The sequence below is a fragment of the Falco punctatus genome (assembly GCF_963210335.1).
Source record: "Falco punctatus genome assembly, chromosome: 3".
NCBI classification, from domain to species: domain Eukaryota; kingdom Metazoa; phylum Chordata; class Aves; order Falconiformes; family Falconidae; genus Falco; species Falco punctatus.
This window is the reverse complement of record NC_137582.1, coordinates 58,465,099-58,485,455: the sequence shown is the minus strand read 5'-3', so window position 1 is coordinate 58,485,455 and position 20,357 is coordinate 58,465,099. Positions and strand designations below refer to the sequence as shown.

At 39.8% G+C, this 20,357-nt stretch overlaps 2 protein-coding genes across 7 annotated transcripts in view; both read left to right on the top strand.

Moving 5' to 3' along the window:
* Positions 1-5,788, top strand: part of MYOM1 (myomesin 1) — a 120,440-nt gene extending 114,652 nt beyond the window's left edge. Inside the window, exon 41 of the mRNA XM_080381367.1 lies at positions 1,036-5,788. Coding sequence (XP_080237493.1) covers positions 1,036-1,247 — 212 coding nt within the window. The 3' untranslated portion in view covers positions 1,248-5,788. The remainder of the gene's footprint in view (positions 1-1,035) is intronic.
* A 3,004-nt stretch (positions 5,789-8,792) lies between these two features.
* LPIN2 (lipin 2) overlaps positions 8,793-20,357 on the top strand; it is a 47,192-nt gene continuing 35,627 nt past the window's right edge. For 3 of the 6 annotated variants that reach the window (XM_080381381.1, XM_080381380.1, XM_080381379.1), the window contains exon 1: positions 16,812-17,917. Coding sequence is in view for 2 of the 6 variants with exons in the window: in XM_080381383.1 (XP_080237509.1) it covers positions 17,831-17,917 (87 nt within the window). In the remaining 4 variants the exon portion in view is untranslated. Of the gene's footprint in view, positions 9,054-16,807; positions 17,918-20,357 lie in introns of those variants that run through there. The other 3 variants (XM_080381382.1, XM_080381383.1, XM_080381378.1) reach the window with 3 other exon arrangements.

The window sequence follows — 20,357 nt, the reverse complement described above, 5'->3', positions numbered from 1 at the left end:
GTGAGTTCTCAGCTCACCTGGCTGATGAAAGTTTGTTAAGCCATAATAAATACTTCCAACTTGTTGAATGCAGATGGAAGACCTCCTAAGTATGTATATATATATATATATATGGTTATTTTCCAAAGTAGGACTTATTTCAGCAGCTAGACTTTTGACACTTAACAAAAAAAAAAAAAAAGAAAAAGAAAAAAGAAAAAAAAAAGCTTTGTTAATTAAGGGATCCTAAATGCCAAAGTGTTTTAGAAAATGCTGATTGTAGAGCCATGATTTGAGATTAATCAATTGTTCTTAGGTTTATGTCCCTATTGAATACTAAAGTTGGAATTATAGGTGAACATTTTTTGGTCCAATTTAGAGAAAGGGTGGAAAATTAAAAGCTCTCTGGGAGTCAGCATCCTCGTATATTACACATTTTTGCTGTTCTTTTAGACTATTACTATATAATTGCTACTTGGACATTGATTTATTCTTCACAATTACAACTCCCTCATTACAAATCATCTAAAGCATTTTAGCTCCAAATAAGGCTTAAATTCCAACATTATCAGGACATGTTCTACATATTTTTGCCCAAGTATTTTTTCTTTGTATGCAGGGTGTACACGTTATATAATTGCTGACAGAACAATTTGTGTTCCTATTCCCCTCCCCTTTCTGCTCTTAAGGCAAGAACAAACATTTAACTGCATTTTTTTCCTCTCTTGTCTTATTGGTGTGGGTAACCTAGACATATCTGAGCAGTCCTGTTAATGAGGTGACTTATGTGAGAAACAATTTTTTACATCTGTAAATATTTTGCAGGTTCTACGCCTTAACTTTTTAATGAGAGACCATAAAGACCTGGGCTTGCTTTTTGCTCTGTAAAAAGCAGTAACTTTATTCGTGATACTGAATCTCTCTATATGGGTATGGGAAGAGGAACAGAACATGATAGGGTCATAACCAATGTGAAAGCAAAAGCTCACTCTACATACCTCTGTGTTGCTGGACATAGTAAATATATGAGAAATTATATTACTTTTCCTAAATCAGATCTTATGAAGCCACATGCAGACGAAATTATTGCTACAGAAGAGACACCTGACCCAAATGAAATCCCCTGTGAGGAAACAGAAAAGGATACAAAAAGCAACCAGCAAGCAGCAAAGATGACTGATGGAAAGGCAGCAGTAGCAGAAATGGTTCCTCAGCCCACAGGAAGCTTGGATCAGCAGGGAAAGAAACCACTGGAAAAAACAGCTTGAGTAAACCCTGCTGTTCTTGAATGAAGAATGTGGTCTTGTTATGATCTGGATAATTAGTTCAAGCTGAGATTTCATGGGTGGTAGACTAGTCATAATATTTTAACACAAAAGTTTATTAGTTTTTTTTTAATAACATTTGTAATACTTCATAACTTTAAATGCATAGTAGATGGGTACTTACGTCTCTATACCAGTTTAGTTGCACTGCAGTCATTTCTAAGTATCTTAATAATGATTCACATACTGACAAAGTTATTTTAATTAATGTCCATGATAAGCAGAGTTTATTAGAGTGAATCCTGTGCAGAACTGACATATTTACTATATATATAATATATATATATTTACTGTAAAAGAATGGTGGTATCAGTTGTGTGGATTTGTTAATTGATATTTGTAGGCCATCACAGCTTGAGGCAGACCCCACTTACTTTCTCAAGGAAACTCTACATACAATCCTTTTAATATCAAACGGGCTGTACTTTTCACCACAACCAATTTGGCCACATGGGAAGATCTCCAGAAACAGAGTCATCTGCTATGGATGCAAAGGGGCCATACATAGGTTTTCTTTTGATCCAAATTTCTTTCATGCAAACCTGTTTTGTCAGGAGGATCAGGACGACATCTGGCCATTCCTTATCACCGAGACCCACATGACTGCTTTTTGGTCCTCTGCATTAACTCCCTCATGGCTCTGGTGAGGTACCATGGATGTAGCATTAACCGATAAAGTATCCACTGCCCCACATGCTCATTTCTCTCCACCCTCTTTGCTACAGCAATCATATTTCTGCTTGCAAGACCTGCTAAACCCACTGTCCTCCTTCCTCTCAGTGACTCAGCCCACCACTATAGCTTCTTCCCCTCACTAGGATCAGACCCACTGGTTTCTTATAAGAAAGTGTAACTTCATGGTCCATGTAAGCGAGGAATTAATATTAAGTCAAGAATCTCTGCTTTAAATCATTACTGTGTTCACTCACATGCTTATATACTGAGGCTATAAGAAAATATGACTCATTTGTAGGTGCTTAGATACCTTGGAAGAAGTAGAGTTCAAGCTGAAAAACAAATCAATAAAAATAAAGGTCAGAATTTATTTTGTTAATATGCAAGCTGAATTCAACTTTTAAGTGACCAGGAATTATTAAATACAAAAATTAAAAATAAGGTATTTTAATTACTAGGAAAATATTTGTGTTGATACCAACTCTTAGAAGGCTCAATCATATTATATTGGCTTCTTCCAGATGGATTATTGTTGAAAGATTACTGAACTCCACTGATGTTTCTAGGGTGTTAGATCTATGACAAATGCAGAAAACTGAAAACACAAGAAATGTTTGTTCCTAATCCATCCTTACAGAACTGTTAGCTTAAGAAAACAAAGAATCTTAATAGCATGTAAAAGTGTAACACCTGAGACACTGTATCTGTGATATAAAGAAATCCATTTCCTTCCAGCAGAATTCCAACAGGGTTCCGTTCAACTCTTTTTAAGACCAACAAAAAGATTCCTGCTGCATGAAATATAAGATAGAGCGCTTATATGGAGGCAGTTAGAGTAATAACCTTACTGTAAACAAGGTAAAGGATTTAAATAGTTTGGATGGTCCATTCTGAGTGACAGAAAGATGTAGGGTGCAACAGAAAAAAATATGCAAATCAAAATATTGACTGCTACACAAAAAAAGTAGTGGGAGAAACTCAAAATACAGACTGGACTATAACCAACATCATCCAACATCTGTTTAACGCAGAGCTTGATTCAGTTCTACATTACATCTTGTTCTACATCTATGTAGTATAGTTTAACTTAGCAGAAAACTGGAGTAGCCCAGCAGCAAACGACATGAGGTAGGTCCCACACAGAAACGCAGTAAGGAGCATTTCCATGGTAGGACACGTTTTAAATGAGAACCTTAATGCATGTAGGTTCTCATGCAACTGTTACAGAAAATGATAAATATCTACAGATGTGTGATGATATCACTCTGCCAGACAGTTACAGGTTCTGACCTTTCAAAACACTACAAAGTTGCAGGTTGTTTCACACAACTCTTAACTCATCTTTGTCATGGCAATTATTTCAGCCTTTCTTACCTCTCTAAAAATCCATCACCTCTTACAGCTCCGTTGGGTTGGGAGCCTATCTCCCACAAACATCAACGGCAACGTGCAAGTTATATATAGAACAGATTGTACCACTGAGAGCCTGATCCAATTCCTGCAAAATGCCACAGGGGTCTTTTCATTAGTTTTAATAGAAAACAAGCTGGATCTCAGAGGAATGTTCTAAAAATGTCCCAACCTCGGATTACAAAGACTGTTTTGCTCACTGTGAAGCCAATGGCAGATCTCTCCTGTGTCACTGTGGCAGAATCAGGTCTTTTTGCAGAGAGAAAACCCAATACTTTTCTGGTATTTCAATTAAAACCTACTAGAAATACTTTAAATTTTTTTTAACTAAAATGCACGAGGGTATTTGGTTTTCTTTTGTTAAATTTGGATGGTTCCTCAAACAGCTGGCAATGAAGTACATTCCTACTGTTCTACTGGAAACTATTTCTATCCAGAAGCATAGTGTTGTTATGCATGGTAAATGAAATACACAAATAAACATATCAAACATTAAAAAAACCACCTTATTTATTTTTCATTTTGATTATTCAAGCTGTAGTTATTCACAAATGTATAAAAAATGTTCAAAATTATTATTAACAGAACTGACTATATTAAAGCTTATTATGCTACCATGGTTGAAACATTCTTTTTTCTTGCAATCAAAATGTGTAATTTATGTTCTATTTTCCATGATAATAAAGAAAAATTGTTTCAGTCTCTGTCCATTACATAATGATAGAATACAAATTATTCCTGAAGCAACAGAATCTCCTACCAAACACAGAGAACCATTTGACTATATTTAAAATCAGACACTGGTTGCAATGTTTATCTGAAGTGCCACTTCTGGATAGTATCTTCGTTCTTACCTACATATTCCATTCCAGCATGCATTACTTTTTATATTCAAATTTATAATTCTGTTACAAATTTATATTCTTGTGTTATAACAATTATATTTAACAGTTTGGGGAGGTGTTGCATCAATCTGTATTATCTAATCACCTTCCAAAATTACAAAAGGTGATTTTTGAAGATCAACGATGTGAAAAACAGGCTTTACCTTCCACTGTAGTAAAAGAATTGTGATTCCAGATGTCCTTGAGTTCTTCTGAGAATTAGTTTTGGATTTGTTAGGCAATTATTGAGGAAGATCTGTCTGTGGTCTGAGACTGACAAAACATAATCTGGTAATACATAAAGCCATAATCTTTGAAGCAGCCAGTTGCAAAGTGAGATCATCCTTAAACTAGCATAGGGTGGACTTCTGCTCTGTATCCTTGAACTACATAAGGTGAACACACAAACAATATTCCATCTAAGTTGCACTTACACTGACCAGACATATCTGAAACAAATCTTTCCACAGTTTTTTTTTGTCTTGCTAAAAGGACAGTAAGTTTTAAGAACTGAAGCAAAATGTTGGCCAGGGAAAAGAGCAACAAAAGCTGTAAAGAGAAAAACGTTACAGAAAACTGCTCTGTTCCACAAAGGTGTCTGGAGATGAAGGTACTGTGAGCAAGATGGTGAGAGGATGAGACTGACGGCAAGGAGAGGAAGGCAGGCACCAAATTTGGCTGCAACCTACTGCTGACTTTTCCCCTTGTCTCACTTCCCATTTCATTATGTGAGATGTCCTTCCTGTAATCTTTCTCCTGCACATTTTCAAATGCAACACCTTTCCCTCCCTCTCGCCCCCTCTGCATCTTCTACCGTCCATTCTCTTTGATAGTCATTTCCATTTACTGTTTCATCACTACTGCTAACAGGAACAGAATAAAACCTCCTACTTAATTAGGCTGTGACTTTGGCAAAGATAAGGAACCTCTTAACAGGAGGCCTGAAACCCTATCATATCTATTAACAGAAAAAGGTTTGTGAAACCACCTGCTAATGATTGACAAAGAATGGAGACATATTGCTCACATGAGACTTGATCTGTATGCTGACTTAACCAAATACCTTAAACCTACAAACAAGTCCATCAACTACAGTGGGACTACTGGTGTGCCTAGGTATTTTGGTAGCTCAGGGTACACTTCCTTACAGCCTTGAATCGTTGCTATTAACTTTCCACATTTTTTTCCACCTGTTAAATGGGATAAAAAAGATAAACTAAATTGTTACACCCTGTCATAATGTCATTCTGATCTCAGAGATCTAAGATACAGAGATGAGGAATCTCTCAGGTTTACTAGAGGTAAGGTATAACAGCTAGAGTCTAAACAACTGAAAAAAAAGTTTTAGGATATCCTGACTACCATAATACGAACAGGGGTAATGGTGGGCATGGAATACGTATTCCAAAAGTTGTTTCTAGGTGTTGTGTGCATACAAACAGGCAAATGACATAATAATATCTCACCACTGATGTCAGCTTTTTTTGCCTTATGTGGCCAAAGACTTTTTTTTTTTTTTTAAACTGCTGTAACAACTAAGCAAAGGCCATTTTTTCTTTACTTTACAAATGTCAGTAATATGCTGAGCACTCAGGGATCAATGCAAGCTGGTTGGCTGATGCTACATCCCTACACCTACAGCTCTCTATCCGCTGAACCACAAATTTTCTCAGACTTCACCAAAGCCATGCCTAGCACCCTATACTCTCCCAGACCTGTGATTTACCCCTGGCACTCTATCCTAACTTGCTGGAGACTCTTCATCATTTCTTGCCTAGCTCTAAGCAGATTACCTCTCTCACACAATATTGCTGCTAGACATATTGCTGCTAACTGGAGAGCCGCTGGCACTAGGTAACACACTTTCAAATTATTTCCCCTCCACGAGAGGAAAAAAAAAACCCAAAAAAGTAAGCAGTTGCTCTTATCACACCCTCCCCTGTCCCTGATGGGAAAAATAATAGTGACATTTGTGGTGAAAAGGTAAAACTAATGTAAATAAAGTGGCAGGTTTTCTACGGCCTGGAAGCCCTGGTTTAACTAACTACCAGTGAGTTATGGTTCAAGGAGGACCACAAATCATGCACAGATGTACAGAGATCCTATCTATACCACTACGTTGTGTAACTCCACACAATCAGAATGGAAACAAATCTCACTTGATACAGCTGTGGAAAATCCAGGCCATTTTTAAAGCTTGATTGTAATCTCCTCTGTGTAAGTGCAAAAGAGTAGAGAATACAAAAGGAAAATACTGAAGGCTGTCAACTTCTGTAGCCTTCTGATTGTCTGGAGATGATATTTTGGAATGGAAAAGGTTATCTAAAGGGAAAACACTGTTTTCAAATGAAGGCTCTTTAATCAGAAGCACAAATTCCAGGTCTGAAGTAGAAGAATATGACTTATCAATTTGTTACCCCTTTTCAAGTAATGATTTTTCCTGTCACCTAAGAAGCTAGCCTGCTTTTGGATTAGGCTTAATTTTATAATAGGATCTAGCTTCAAATTTATATTTAAGGACATATATTTAGCCTTTAACTCTTACCTCCCTGTGAGCAGGGCTGTCTGGTGTTGGAAAGAAGAATCCCCTCAACTAAAAAAACCCACTTGCTGTTATGACCAGTGAAGATAAGATCATGGGAACATAAAAATATTTGGTTAGAGCAACTGCTGATGTGGTAACCTTCACAAATTAAGCAACTAAGATGCCAGATAAGGAACTCAGTAAAGCAGGGAAATGATCTCTTAGTTGAAGCGTGTTTGCAACAGATGTTATGCTAATATGGCTAGGTAATTATTATTATTATGACATTACATTCAAATGAGAGGCCTCTTCAGAAAACTGCTGCAGCTGAAACATGGTTGAACTAAAGAGTGGGAAATTGCTCCATTAGTCTGTGTTGCATCCATGTATCCCGAGTCCTGGAAAGTGTTCCAAAATTGACTCAGAATTTCTGACACAAAAATAACATCATCAAAATGGGCAGGCATGAAATCTGACCTTTCTTTCTTTTTACATATGTATAATATAGTCACCCTATCCATGTAATTCTGTGTTTATATCTTCTTCCATGAATTGCTTTCTTTAAAAATCCAGCCTGCATGTTACACGGGTAGATTTTTTGTTGTTCCATGCTCAGAAGGATTTAAATATATTATTTTCAAATAAGGAAACTCACTGACTTAGGCAGTTTGTCACAGGAAGTGCAGATGAGTAAACAGATCTCTCTTCGTAAGGCTGGTACAAAAGATGGTCAAGGTTCTTTCAGAGACACATGGACTGTTACAGTAAACATTGTCTATACAATACTTTGCACGCTAGCATGTCTTTTTGCCAGTTGCATTGGATGCTTTGTTAACTAGCCTGATTTCTTGTGCGACAGTTACAGAAAACCTATGTGAGAGCCTAAAATGGCTCTAACACCAAGTGGGGCAAAGCCAGCTTTTAAAGACTCTTGTCAGCAGACTGGCAAATGAAAAGGTAATTGATAGACAAAGGACAGAATAGCCAAGTAACATGGATAGTGCTAAATGACTTCATTCACATTTGTGAAACCTAAGCTGCATTTCCAATTATGCTACTTCTCTTTTCCCTTTTTTTGTACTGCTAGTTTGGGGTGCAAATACTATCCCTCCTGGTTTAGTACATATGATGTCTCAGTATCATCTGGGGTCTCTGGGCAACTGCATGAGTCAAGTAAGTAGTAACACGTAATCGAGCCAACTTCAGTGAGCAGTGGCATGAATCACCTAAGTAATGGGCAGTGAAGCTGCTGACCTGAAAGACATACCTGGCCAGCTGGACATGTTTTGATTTTGCAATTCTACACTTTCATTTATATATATAAAAAAATCTCTTTTCCAGCCTCCTCCGGGTAGGCAGGTAACTTTCAGAAAGATGCAGTGGCGGATGTATAAAGCAGCAAAGACCCTGAACGTGCAGTTTCTTTTGAAGCATCCCTGTCACGAGGTGTTAACGCTGAGACCACGGCTATAAATAGCTGCACAGAGCACTCCGCCGCTCGTCACCTCAGCGCTGCTCGTCACCTCAGCGCCGCGCCTTGAGGAAATAGGCGGCAACCACGTCCCCGCGGCGGGCGGCCGGCCGGGACGCCTAACAAGCCACGACCGCTCTGCGCTTGTGACAGCAAAGCCACAGCCTGGCAAGGGGCCACAGCCTGGCAAGGGGCCACAGCCTCCCGACGCCCCCCGAGAGGCTGTGCAGCGCTGGGGGCGCGGAGGAGGAGGTGGACTGGCGAGAAAGGCAGGCTCGGAGGAGGCTGCCCGCACCCGCCTCGGGTGACTGCCTCGGCAAGGCCGCCGTCGCCACAGGCTCAGCTCCTCTATCCCCCGCTTCGCTGACACCGGTTAAAGGGCCCGCAGCCGCCCCCCGTCCCACACGGCGCAAGTTGCGCGAGACCGGGCCCGCCGCTCCCGCTCCGCTGCCGCCCGCCCCGCGCACGCGCGGGCACGCGCGCCCTTCCCCCTCCCCCTTGCGTCGCCCCAAGGTCACGTGGCGCCCGGGGCGAGGCGGGAGCGCGCCGCTGAGGTGGCGCGCGCCTTCGCCGGCCCAGTCGCCCGCGCCGCGGCGGCGCGCCCCCGCCACCCGCCTCGCTGCACCAACCGCCGCCGCTTGGCGCAGTTCGCATCCAGCCGAGCGCGGCCGCGGCCGCCCCCGCTCTGGGCTCCCCCCGCGCCGCGCCGGTGCCCGGGCTGCGCTGCTCCATTCATCCACCGGTCCCTCCTCGGCTGGCGCCCGCCTCGCCGGGTCTCGCTCGAGGTAAGCGAGAGGGTACCGCCGCGTCGCCGTGGGGAGGGGGCGCGCACGGGGGCGGGGTGTCTGCCCGGGGGCGGGGGGGCGCCGAGCGAGCCCTGGCGGGTGCAGGGGGGAGGGGGGTGCTGGGCCACGCACGGCCGCCGGCCGGGCCTCGCTCCCCAACCCGAAGCGAGCCCCGAGCGGCGACCGTTGAGCCCCCCGCGGCCGCCGCTGGGAAGCGCTCCCCGCCGCTGCGCTGCGCTCCCCGCCGCCAGGCCGGCGGCAGCCGCGCTGTCCCGGTGTGCGGGGGCGGGGGGAGGGAGAGAGGGCAGACACCCCCCCCGGCTGCCCGGTGCGCCGGTTAGATCGGGGGCGGGAGCTGCGAGTCCGCCAGCCTTGCCGGCCGGCGCTGGGTGGCCCCGGGCGCTGCCCTCCCGCCTGGCGGTGGCGGTGGCGCGAGGGCCGCGCACCGTTTGGAAACGTCGGCGCGGCTGGCCCTGCGCGGCGGTGCCGCTCGCAGCGTGCCGGGGCGCGGTACGAGCCCCGCTGCCCAGCCCCTGCCGCGCCGCGCTGCCTAACCGCGGGCCGCCGAGGCGCCTGGCTGCGGGCGCGCCTCCTCCGCGGTTTCTGTTTGCCCCCGGCGGCGCGGCGGTGCGGAGCGCTGGCCAGCGGGAGCACCGGCTGCCGTGCCCTTCGTGGGGGTGCGTGTCCCCGCCTTGGCCAAGCGCACTCCTGAATTCATTGGTGTGAGCTGCATTTTATTTCTCGTCTGCTGGTTACTGAGTACATGTAGCAGACATCGATGGTTTTTAACGGAGCGAGACAATACGCCGCTTAAACGTGTGCGTTTACATCATGCGTTTACATTACAAAATGATGTCATAAATATACCTGTGTTTTGGCTGCTTGGCTGCGCTCTGTGTGCGTGCATCATCTGATTACTTACACCACCACCCCCCCCCCAATTCCATTGTTACGATAATTTGTTTGTTAGCTGTATCCCATAATGGTATACGGTGTTATTTAGGATAACAATGACAGACAGTCCTACAGAACTCAGTTGTTTGGTTTTTTGTTTGGTTGGTTTTGGCTTTTTATGCTTTCTAATAACATTTCTCAGGACAGTTTTGAATACTGAGCTCTTAATATTTGCAAAATACATTGAAAGAGGGGAAAAAGTGCAGTTATATGCATTTTAAGAATGGACATATATTCATTAGTCAGGATGAAAAATCATAAGTCACCAAATGCCTTTGCTTTGTGTGTTTATGAAAGTGTGGGCATGTCAGTCGCTCAGTAGCTGATACCTAACCATTGTATGTACACCGGCAAACTAGCTCCAGTCAAGGCCATTAGTTGTGCTTTCTCTCCTAGTCTCTGCTAGTTGTTTTGCATCCCAGCTCACACAGGAATGTGAACAATTTCACCATCTCTTATAAAAATCAACAAACATCCCTTTACCAGAGTGAAATAAGGGTATGAGGGTATGATACGTGAGGTGCTCTGTAAAAACATATTACTGTTATATAGTAGAATATTCAACCAACAAGTTAAAGTCAAAAAGTATCTAAATGAACTCAGGATGTCAGGAACTTCGAATGAAATGCTGTATTATTTGGTATTGTTCTTAATTACAGTAGGAATAACTAGATAGTGCTGAAAGGTCCTTGTAAGCAGGTACGGTATTAATTTTTAGTGTTGTGCAACTTTTCAGTTGAGCATATCAAAATGTTTCATTTTTTTAATGGCATGTGAAAGAGGTGGTGTTTGAACTTGTCTTATTTTTAGAACTTAACATTTTAGTTTGTTACAAAATTTAGTTTAGTTCTTCGCTATTATTTACTTGGAAGACAGACATGTAAAATGTTCTAGTTTCACAGTGCAGTGGACTTTTTGTCCTTCTCCCTACTTATAGCATTTCTTTCCACTCATTTAATGTCATGTTCAGTTATGGGGAAATATAAACTGCAGTTACTACACTTGACACCTACTTATGTATCTTGAGGCCCAGAATAGCCCTTTTTTGCCTTGCATGCTTTCTCACTTGGTCTCAGCCCCAGACAACTTGCAGTCTAGATCAGATGAAGCTGAAAGGATTTTGCCCAAAGCCACACTAGGAAGCTCTGTCAAAGTTAGAGGATACATTAGTTGCATTTGTTTCTCTCTTCCTGGAAGGTGCTCACACGGTTAATACTCCAGATCACAAATTTCTTCTTTTCCAGTCTTGCATCTTAAGTGCAAGATCACAGCATACAGGAGAACAGACAGTTCTTCACGGTCTGTGTGGGGTCATAGCATGTCTGTGCTGAATTAGAATGTTTGGTGGGTTTCTTTGTTTTGGTTTTTTGTTTTTTTTTTGTAAAATAGCTTTGGCTTATATATATAAAGTACCTTTTAATCCTTGTTTATATCATGAATTGCAAATAAGCTGTACGTAATTGAAAAGGGATGAAAGGACACCTTCTGGTGTGAGATTCAGTGCTGCATACTACATATGTCCACAGTGAAAAAGCTTTCAGGCTTGTACAAAACAATGGGTTATATGTTTGTGATTTAATTCAAATCTAAAGTGTATGCATTAGATATCTTCACGCCATACTGGGCAAATTCTGAGAACATAACATAGCATACTGTATCACAATGATTTTGTGTCTGGCAGTGCTGATCAGGAGTACTTTAGGAACCTTTGATCTCATTGAAGCTGCATTTTAAGGTTCTACAGTTACACAAAGATGTTGTCTCTGTAAATACCTCACTGTTAATATAGGTAAGCAGAGATTTTTTTAAAAATTGTAAATAAAATTTTCCACTTCAAACATATAAAAAATGTTGCTGCTTTTGCAATGAATGTTTCACTTTAAAAGAGTGTTTATTCGCCTAGCTGCTATCTCATCATGGTTGTTACAAATGCTCTAGTATGTAGTAGCATTAGTGCTTACATTGAACTTTGAACAGGAAGGCTGTTTTAATATGAAACTGTCATGCCAAATCAAGCCAGATTGTGTTGGAGGACAGAGCTTAAGCATAGTTTTGGGAGATTTTTTTAAAATTTTGATAGAAACTTGTGTTTATATTTCAAGGCCATTTCCAAGTAAAGGATGCTAGCTTCCCCTTCCTAGTTAAGTATTTTATTGTTACCGGTTTCTTTTAGCTTTGCAGTAATGTCATTTGGCATAACCACTAGAAGTTGTCCTGAGTCACTCTTTTTGCCAGAACTAAGGGATGCTTCCTCATTGCTGCTATCCGTACTGAGTGAATGGATAAGATTTTGAACTGAGGAACTGGCCCATTTCTGTCTCCAGCGTACTAGGTGACATTTTTTTGTTGGTCTATGAAGCTGAAGCCAGCACATGCTAAACATGCTAAGCCAGTCTTAGGCTGTGTCTTTAGTTTAACTTGTCTTTTTTTTAGATTGCATAACTGTCTCCTCAGGAAAAGTACTTCTGGATTGATGGTTAGTAAAGGACTTTTAAAGCCAACGTGTAAAGAATTCTTTGCAAAGTTATTTCAGAGTGCTCCCAATAATGAATTGTAGCTGAGATTCTATTAGAAGTGGAAGTAATTGTCTCTCACTTGGCTAACAGTAGAATTTAGTTTGTGATGTGAACTGAAATACGATGATTTTTAAAAAATGTAATTACTTACTAGTTACTTAAAGCCATTCATTCCCCAAATAAAAAGTGTGCATGTTAACACAAACAAGAAAAACTGTGAGGCTGCTTTACAGGTTTGTCATATCCCATATAGATGATGCAGACATGCTGTTGTGTGCTAGGGCTGAACAGATATCTTTCAGACAGATGTGATCTCTGCATTCATTAAAACTCAATAGTGCAAGTAGGTAGTGTTTGGTGAATGAGTAAGCATATGCTGCTTTCTCAGCTATAAATTTCTCCTTCCCAATATCTCATGCTATAAATACCCTTGTGTGGGAATTCTGTAAGAGGAGCATTTCTACCTGGTTTTCTAATAAATTAGCCAAGTTTTATGTTCAAGTTAAATTTATGGATGTTGTTCCATTCTGGTTCATGTTCATCAATTTAACAATGTGGAGAGTCTTATCGAGTAAAAAAAGGTTTCTTGTTTATATAAACTGTATTCAGAATTTTTTTGGTATTCTCTATTTCTCACAATAAGTATATTTCTTGTCAGCCTGAAGATAAATACTAGTTTGAGACCTTGTATTCATATATCCATTCTAAAGGTAACCAAATTATTCACCACTAACTGATTAGGATGCATTGCATGCCTAAATACATGACTGTGTTCTATTGCTGGAAGGTTGCAAGAAAATGTAAATGCACCTGAGGCAGATCAGTGTCTGGAAAGAAACCTTTTCAAATGGAGAAAATAGAAAGGTGAGGAGTTGTTCATTAGGGAAATGCTTAGTGCTTTCTAGAAACATTCAGGAAAAGCTTCATCTGCTTTCTTACCTCATGTAAAAATGAGATAGGTGGAATTTCTATTCAGAAACTGGTTTCTGTGGTATGTGTCTAGAAGTTCAACCAAGGATGATGTGGCTGTAGAAGAGTTTGTGCTGCTCAAAATAGATGTATTTCAAGTGTGGCAGGCACTTGTGTGGGATATGCCTGTACAAATCCTAAAGGGGTGCACTCTGGGATTAGCCAGTTACTTCTTTTCAGTCCTTTGAAAGAAGCTAGCGTCTTCTCATATACATAAGAACTTTTTGTGTGCATGTAACCTAAGTTTTTGATTGAACTAATCATTTTAACAGTGAAACTCACTTTATGGACTCTTGGAGTATTCTTTGTTTCACTGAAGTGAGGAAAAAAGGTAACCCTAGAAAAAATAAAGGGGGGGGGGGCGCGCAGAAAATGCTCAAATTAATACAAGGAAAGATGCCATAGTGCCAGAATCAGATGATTCATAGTAGATTGTACAGATGTAACTGACACATTACAAAAGGGCCAAGTCCAAATAAACTGTGGATTCCCTTTCTTGTTATCTTTTCTTTCCCCCTCTCCCCTTGGACATAAAAAATACTTAAACTGCACTGAAAAATAGTTTAATTTGAATATCTCTTGACTCCACCTGACAGGAGATCTTGAAGGCATTGGATTTACCATTTGCATCATAGATGGAAAAGTAGACATTTGATTTTACTCTTTTTTTTAACCACCAGTTTAGTGGACAATGCATTGCTTTTATATTACTGGTGTTTCTCTTAACATCTGTTAACTGCTTGGATTCTTGTACCATGCTAGCATTACTTGTGATAGGGTTTTTTCATTATTCTTATGTTTTGGACATATGGGAATTGCAGGTAAAAGCAGGTAACACTGCCTTTTAGTCTTTTTCAGCTTTTTTTGTGCAGAACTTGATTTATGTAGTTGCACATAACTTTGCTAAAATGGAAAATTTCATTCCAAGTTATATATTAGCCACCTTCAGCCTTTATATGGAAAATTTTAGCAAGTATATTGTTTTTGAAAAGGAGTAAAACTTGATGGTATGTTTCCACTCTACTGGAGGAAAAAACCTAGCTGTTTTCTCTTACAAGAAGGGATATGAGGCACATGGTCTTCATTCAGTATGTCTTCTGTTGTTCACATCTAAACTTGTTTTATTTTGGTAAAGTTACTAGCCTTTGAATTAGTTTTAAAAGTCCATATTGAGAATGGATAGACTTTTGTAGTTAAAAGTAGCGGGGATGCTGTATTGAATGTATTTTATCACAAGCTGGAATGAACAGAGCTTTATTTCCAGTTTCAGTGAGCAGATGCTTCAGGCCAGGGCTAGGATCAAGAACTTGGGCACAGGACTAAGTGTTTTCAACCCCAGTCTGATTTTCGTAAACTCTATAGGAGAATTGGGAGCTCTTCTACTTTGTTTGCACCTGATAGACCAAGTGTAAAAAGTGCATGAAAATGAAGAAGTGCAGTGGAATTTAGGAATAGAAGTTGAGGCCTGGGGAGAAAGGACCTTTTCCAATGACAGGACGGGGTGTGAGGCTGAGAACTGTGGTGCTTAAGTCTTAGCTGATAGTAAGTAAATGATTTGGGGCATGATGAGGTGAAGGAGAGACATGAGACATGAACAAAGGTTGTCCTACATTTGCCATATCCATTAGGATATGTTGATTATAGAAGGATTTATCTCATTTATTCATCTTAACTGATTTATTCTGATCTGAGTGTATTGCAGTTGTGTACTGGTAGAAGCTCATGTCTATAGTTCAGCTTCCTTCCTTCCAGAACTTAAAATGACATGTACCGATGAAAGCTGGGGAAATGTCCTGTAGCTGTGTGTTGGCCATGCTGGTCTGGCAGCTCCTGTACAGCAGGGTCAGATCATTTAAATGTAATATTAACAGGCAATTAGACTTTATTTTTTTTTTTGTTATGACCATCTGGGATATGTAAATCTGATTAACAGCTACAAATGTAGCCTGTGGAAGCAATGTTTTGAATATGCAAAGAGGTGAAAAATGGAAACTCTACAAAGTCAAGTTTTAGCCGTGCTAAATCCCCTGTATTTTTAATTCCTAGTCTCCTGGCCTGAGTTTTCCATTACATAGGTGAAAAAAATACTACTGCGTCTCTGGGATGCTGTAAAATTAGATGAATGCAATCAAATATATTATGAAGATTTCTGTAGGAAAGTACTGTTTAAAAATGGAATCATACTTCCCATTGGGGATTTTGACTGACGGGCAATGAGATAAGATGTGTAGACCCCCCAAAGAGCAGCCGAAAAAAAAAGGAACATAAGGTGATGACTGGTCTTTGTTAGCAATATTAACTTACATGAGGCTAGTGAAAGAACTTGTATGTGTTTTCTGAGGCTAGACCACAGTAAAATCTATCCACATCGAAGAGATGTATTAAGGTTGTATGAAAAACATTGCTTCTTATACTTCCAAATGTGAAGTACTTGCCTTTCAAAAGTAAAGCTCATTTTCCTGGGTAAATTGTAACTAAATAACATAGTACTTGGACTTACTCAGAGGGAATTTTATTTACCTTATTAATATTGACAAATAAAAGACAAGGAGGCTTACTAAATGTGCAAAGCTTATTACCTGTGTAAATCTAACCTTAACTGCAGTGACCACAGTATTACCTGTATTCTAGAAAGGCTGTCTTCTAAAACACTTTTAGAAGCTTTGAAGAAAATAATGTCAATCTGAAATATACTGAAATAGAATACATATAAGAGAAAACAGTACACCGCAACAACAAAAATCGCATAAACTAAGTCAAAAGTGTTTGAAAAGAAGTACTGTCTTAACAAAGCTGGCTTCCATTCTGCTCGTATCTGCTTTTTACCATATTTTAATTGAACACACATGATAAAGGAATGATGAACAAGTAGAGGAAAATTGAGTGTGACTAGTAATTCTTAATATCTTGTGAAAATACTCATGTCTGCTAACAAAACCAGTAATTTTTCCTGTGAAGAGCCATATTAAATACAAACTTAGTGTATAGAAGACAGCCCAGAGATGGCAGCAACCTTACTGCAGATGTAGCAGTCCCGACAGTCAGGAGTTTGTTATCAAGACTGATTTAGTTTTGGCCTTGGGTGCAGTTCATAAATTATTTTGGAAACCTGCAAGCCGTTTGGCTGTGTCTGGTAATGTAATTCAGTGTCCTTGCATCAGAGCTTAATGCATAAATTTGCAAAACTTAAGAGGAGGATAGCGTGAAGATGGTAGCAGTATCCTAGATTATCTTTTAGCTGGTAATTCAAGAAGTAGTCCTTCACAGCCTTCTGAGCAGACGCAAAGTAACACAATGGGAGTGGGGAGGAAATGCATGGGTTTAAGGTAACGAGAATCTGTCTACATTGAGGGGAATATTAATGGTCCTCAGAGAATGTCTTTCCCATTCAGGGGTAGAATTTTTCCCTGTACTACTACAATTCCTCAGTTATTTCACCAATTCATGATACTATTTAAAGATGTAATGACATTGCAAAATTCCTCAGATCAAAAATTCTTATTTTCAGTCATGGAGCTAGGTGTACATTAATTTTCTGTGTGTTGTCCACATACCCAAATTACACTGCTTTAACACTTCAGTTTAAAGAAAGCAGGAAAACTTACACAGGAAAAAAAATGCTTATTTTGGCGTGCACTGTTTTTGTATGGCATAGTATAAATGACACCAGGTCAGTTGTCTCTTTACTATTCTAATGTCATTTCAAAACTGGGGACAACAGCCCCCAAACACAGGACCCTGAAAGGTCATCAAATTTGTCCTATAAAACGTGGCTAGCTAGCCCAGTAAAGCCGTCAGTGGAGGGAGTGGGCACATGGAGTGGCAGCAGGCATTCTTGAATTAGGTGTGCAGCAGGCTGAACGAGGACTTTGAATGCTGCTACTGATGGTAGAGTTACAACAGTGGGCAAAAAGTCTCCTGAGTGAGCCAATGTAGACATTGCTTAAGAATCATTAACTAAATCCCTGTTTCTTTTCGTGGGAGCTGCAGCTAAAGTCACGTGAGCTGATGTAAAACAAGATCATTACCTATCAGTGCAAACATATGGCAAAGTCTGCCCATGTTATTACTTATCTCAAAGAGCGCAAGGGGGCTGTGACATTTCCAGTAAAGCCTACTGGTGAGAGTTTCTATGTGAGCTTTCTTAAAGAAGCCTTTCCTTTTTAATCATAATATTGCGTGGGAAAGTATACCAAGTGTTTTTGTCTAAGCGACCAGAATATTTACGTAATTCTTCTGCTTCTATGGAAAGAGAAGAAATGTTGATACAACATTCTGTTATGGCTGTAAGCTTTGGGTTTACTTGTACTGTGGAAAGTTAGTTTCCTGTTTTCTGAGATGCATTTCTCAGAAATGGATGGTTTTGAAGATGACTTCAGTGGAAGTCTTGTTGCTGCCCAGGAAAGGGTTCCTTCTGGGATCTTGGTGAGTTTGACAGATTTATTGCTACTATGGCATAGTTAAAATACATACAAATTGACTGCCTGTGTTTAATAGTATGTGGAAGACTTTAATTAGGTGTTCAACAGACTTGCTTTGTTTCTCACTTTTGTTCCATAAGTGCTCTGTGCTGTATTAGGAGCAATCCTAAACCCCAGTTAAGTTCTTTGCTTAGGAGCAAGGATGGTTTTGTTTGCTTGTTTTTGCTGAGTAGACCTGATGCTACAGTGGTGGTTTTTCACATGGTCATTCCCTCTGCTCCTGCCCCCCCTGCCAATCTCCTCAGGGTACAAAGTAGAAATTAGTGAAACACTTGCTAAAGATTCTGTCTGGTTAAGGAGAGCTTCTGCCTCGTAAATATATATACATGCACATACAGGCAAGATGAGATAAATTGAGGGGAAACCATTGCTATGCATGATTTTTGTTTTACCCAGTCCCTTGAAACAAGTGCAACTTCTTTACTGTTTACATCATGTGGCATTAGACTATCTTTTAATCCTCTAAATGTATCTCAAAATAAATGGGTTATATAAATATCTACTCTCTTGCAGGCTAAGATCTACATTTAAGTACCTATTTTTTGCAGTGATAGTTAAAAAACATGCCCTTTATAGCTGTGTCTCTCTAGAGCAATCGGATAGCTTGTCTTTGAGTAACTTGTACTCCTCTTTTTATGTTGTTGAACTGGGCATTTTTAGTGTTCTTGTTCATATAAGTGCACCTATATATATGGCTTTAAGAACACAAAAAATGGTTTACCTTTACTGAAGCAGTACTCCAGAAGCACAGAAAACACAAAATTGTGGTCCAACTTTTGAGTATATCTTGCACTTTTATATGGGTGTTGCTGAATAACATTAAAAAATTGTTCAAGAATACACATTGGGTTTGTAGCAGCCAAAATATCTATGTACCATCAACAAAGATGTTATAATTCCTATCCACAGAATCTCCTGCTTAAGTTCTGCTAGTGTAAGTGTTTCCTAATGGTGGGTTTTGACAATTCAGTGATCTATCATGTAGAGCATGTTAGAGACTTATCTGAGCTGTCATAGTGTTTAATCATTCTATCTGAAAGCCATTCTATTGCTTATTGCTGCAACGTCAGGAAGTCAACCAACATATGCAAGGTTAATTCTAGTTTAACTGATGTATTTTATAGATGAGGCACATAATTTTATTTTTAGTTCTTGAATTTCCAAAGTAGATATTTTATTATTTTGTATTTACTTTTATGTTCTCTCTCTCTGTTTCTGCCTTCTGCAGTGTAATGGCTTCTTGCCAGAAACAAAATCTTTTTTTTATGATACAGGACAGAGACACCCTTTCCTGCATTCCAGACAGTTGCACTTAGCTTAGTAGTGTTAATATATTCAGATATAAGAATTTTTGCAAAGTAGGTAATATTGCATAAACTTTCAAAAATCAATCTTTCTGGAGCCTCAGAACACAGAAAGTCTTTTTCTGCTGTGAGACCTTAGGTATTGATAGTCTTTTGATTTGCTATCCTAGAAGGATAAGTAGTAGTGAGCTACGTTAACTTTAGCTTTTATGCAGAGTTCTGGAATTTGACTGCATCAAGTAATATATATACTCTGGATATCAAAATAAATTAAAAAAGCCAAACAGTATTGTGAAACATTGCTGCATTGCTGTTTCTTAGCTTGTCTTGTCCATCAGAATTCTGTCTTGAATTGCAGGACTGGAAATTGGCATGCTTTTTAGGTTCTTATGGCAGGTTATGAAGGCATGCTGCTCTCCACTTTTCTCTGCTTTCAGGACAATGACATTTAACAAATGTTTACTAAGCATGAAATAGTGTTGTCGAGGAAATACTTTGTCTTACTGGTTTTTCTGTGATCAGGCTATTTCTATTGCGTTTGCAAGAATTAACAACATTTTATGCTGTTCCTCTCTATAGTCAGGTTCAGTACTGCTGACCAAAAGGTTTTCAACAATATACAATAAAACTTAAAGCGCACACACACACCAAAAAAAAGCAAACCCCCCAAAACCCCAACATTTTTTAAGTCTCCTAGCTGGGATTCTACTGACATTTGAAATAAATTAAATATCTCATGTTTCTCAGGTATGTAGTGACACTTTATTTCTATTTGATCTTTTTCTTGCTACAGTTCAAGCCTTCTTAAATAACTTGTTTATCTTACAAATTGAACCATTATGTTAAAAGCTGAACTACAACTTGATAAGCAATAACATACATTAGTTTCTGATCTGCAATTTTGTTTACTTACAATGTACAAAACAATGTTTGCTTTAAGACTTGGATTATGAAAAGTTTCTTTCTGTATAAACATTATTTTTAATACTCAGTGGGTTGAAAAGTTTTTAACTTTCATGCATAAGAGTTTATTCTGTTTATATATGATCAGAAAAGTGACTGTGCTGTGAGCTACAGAAA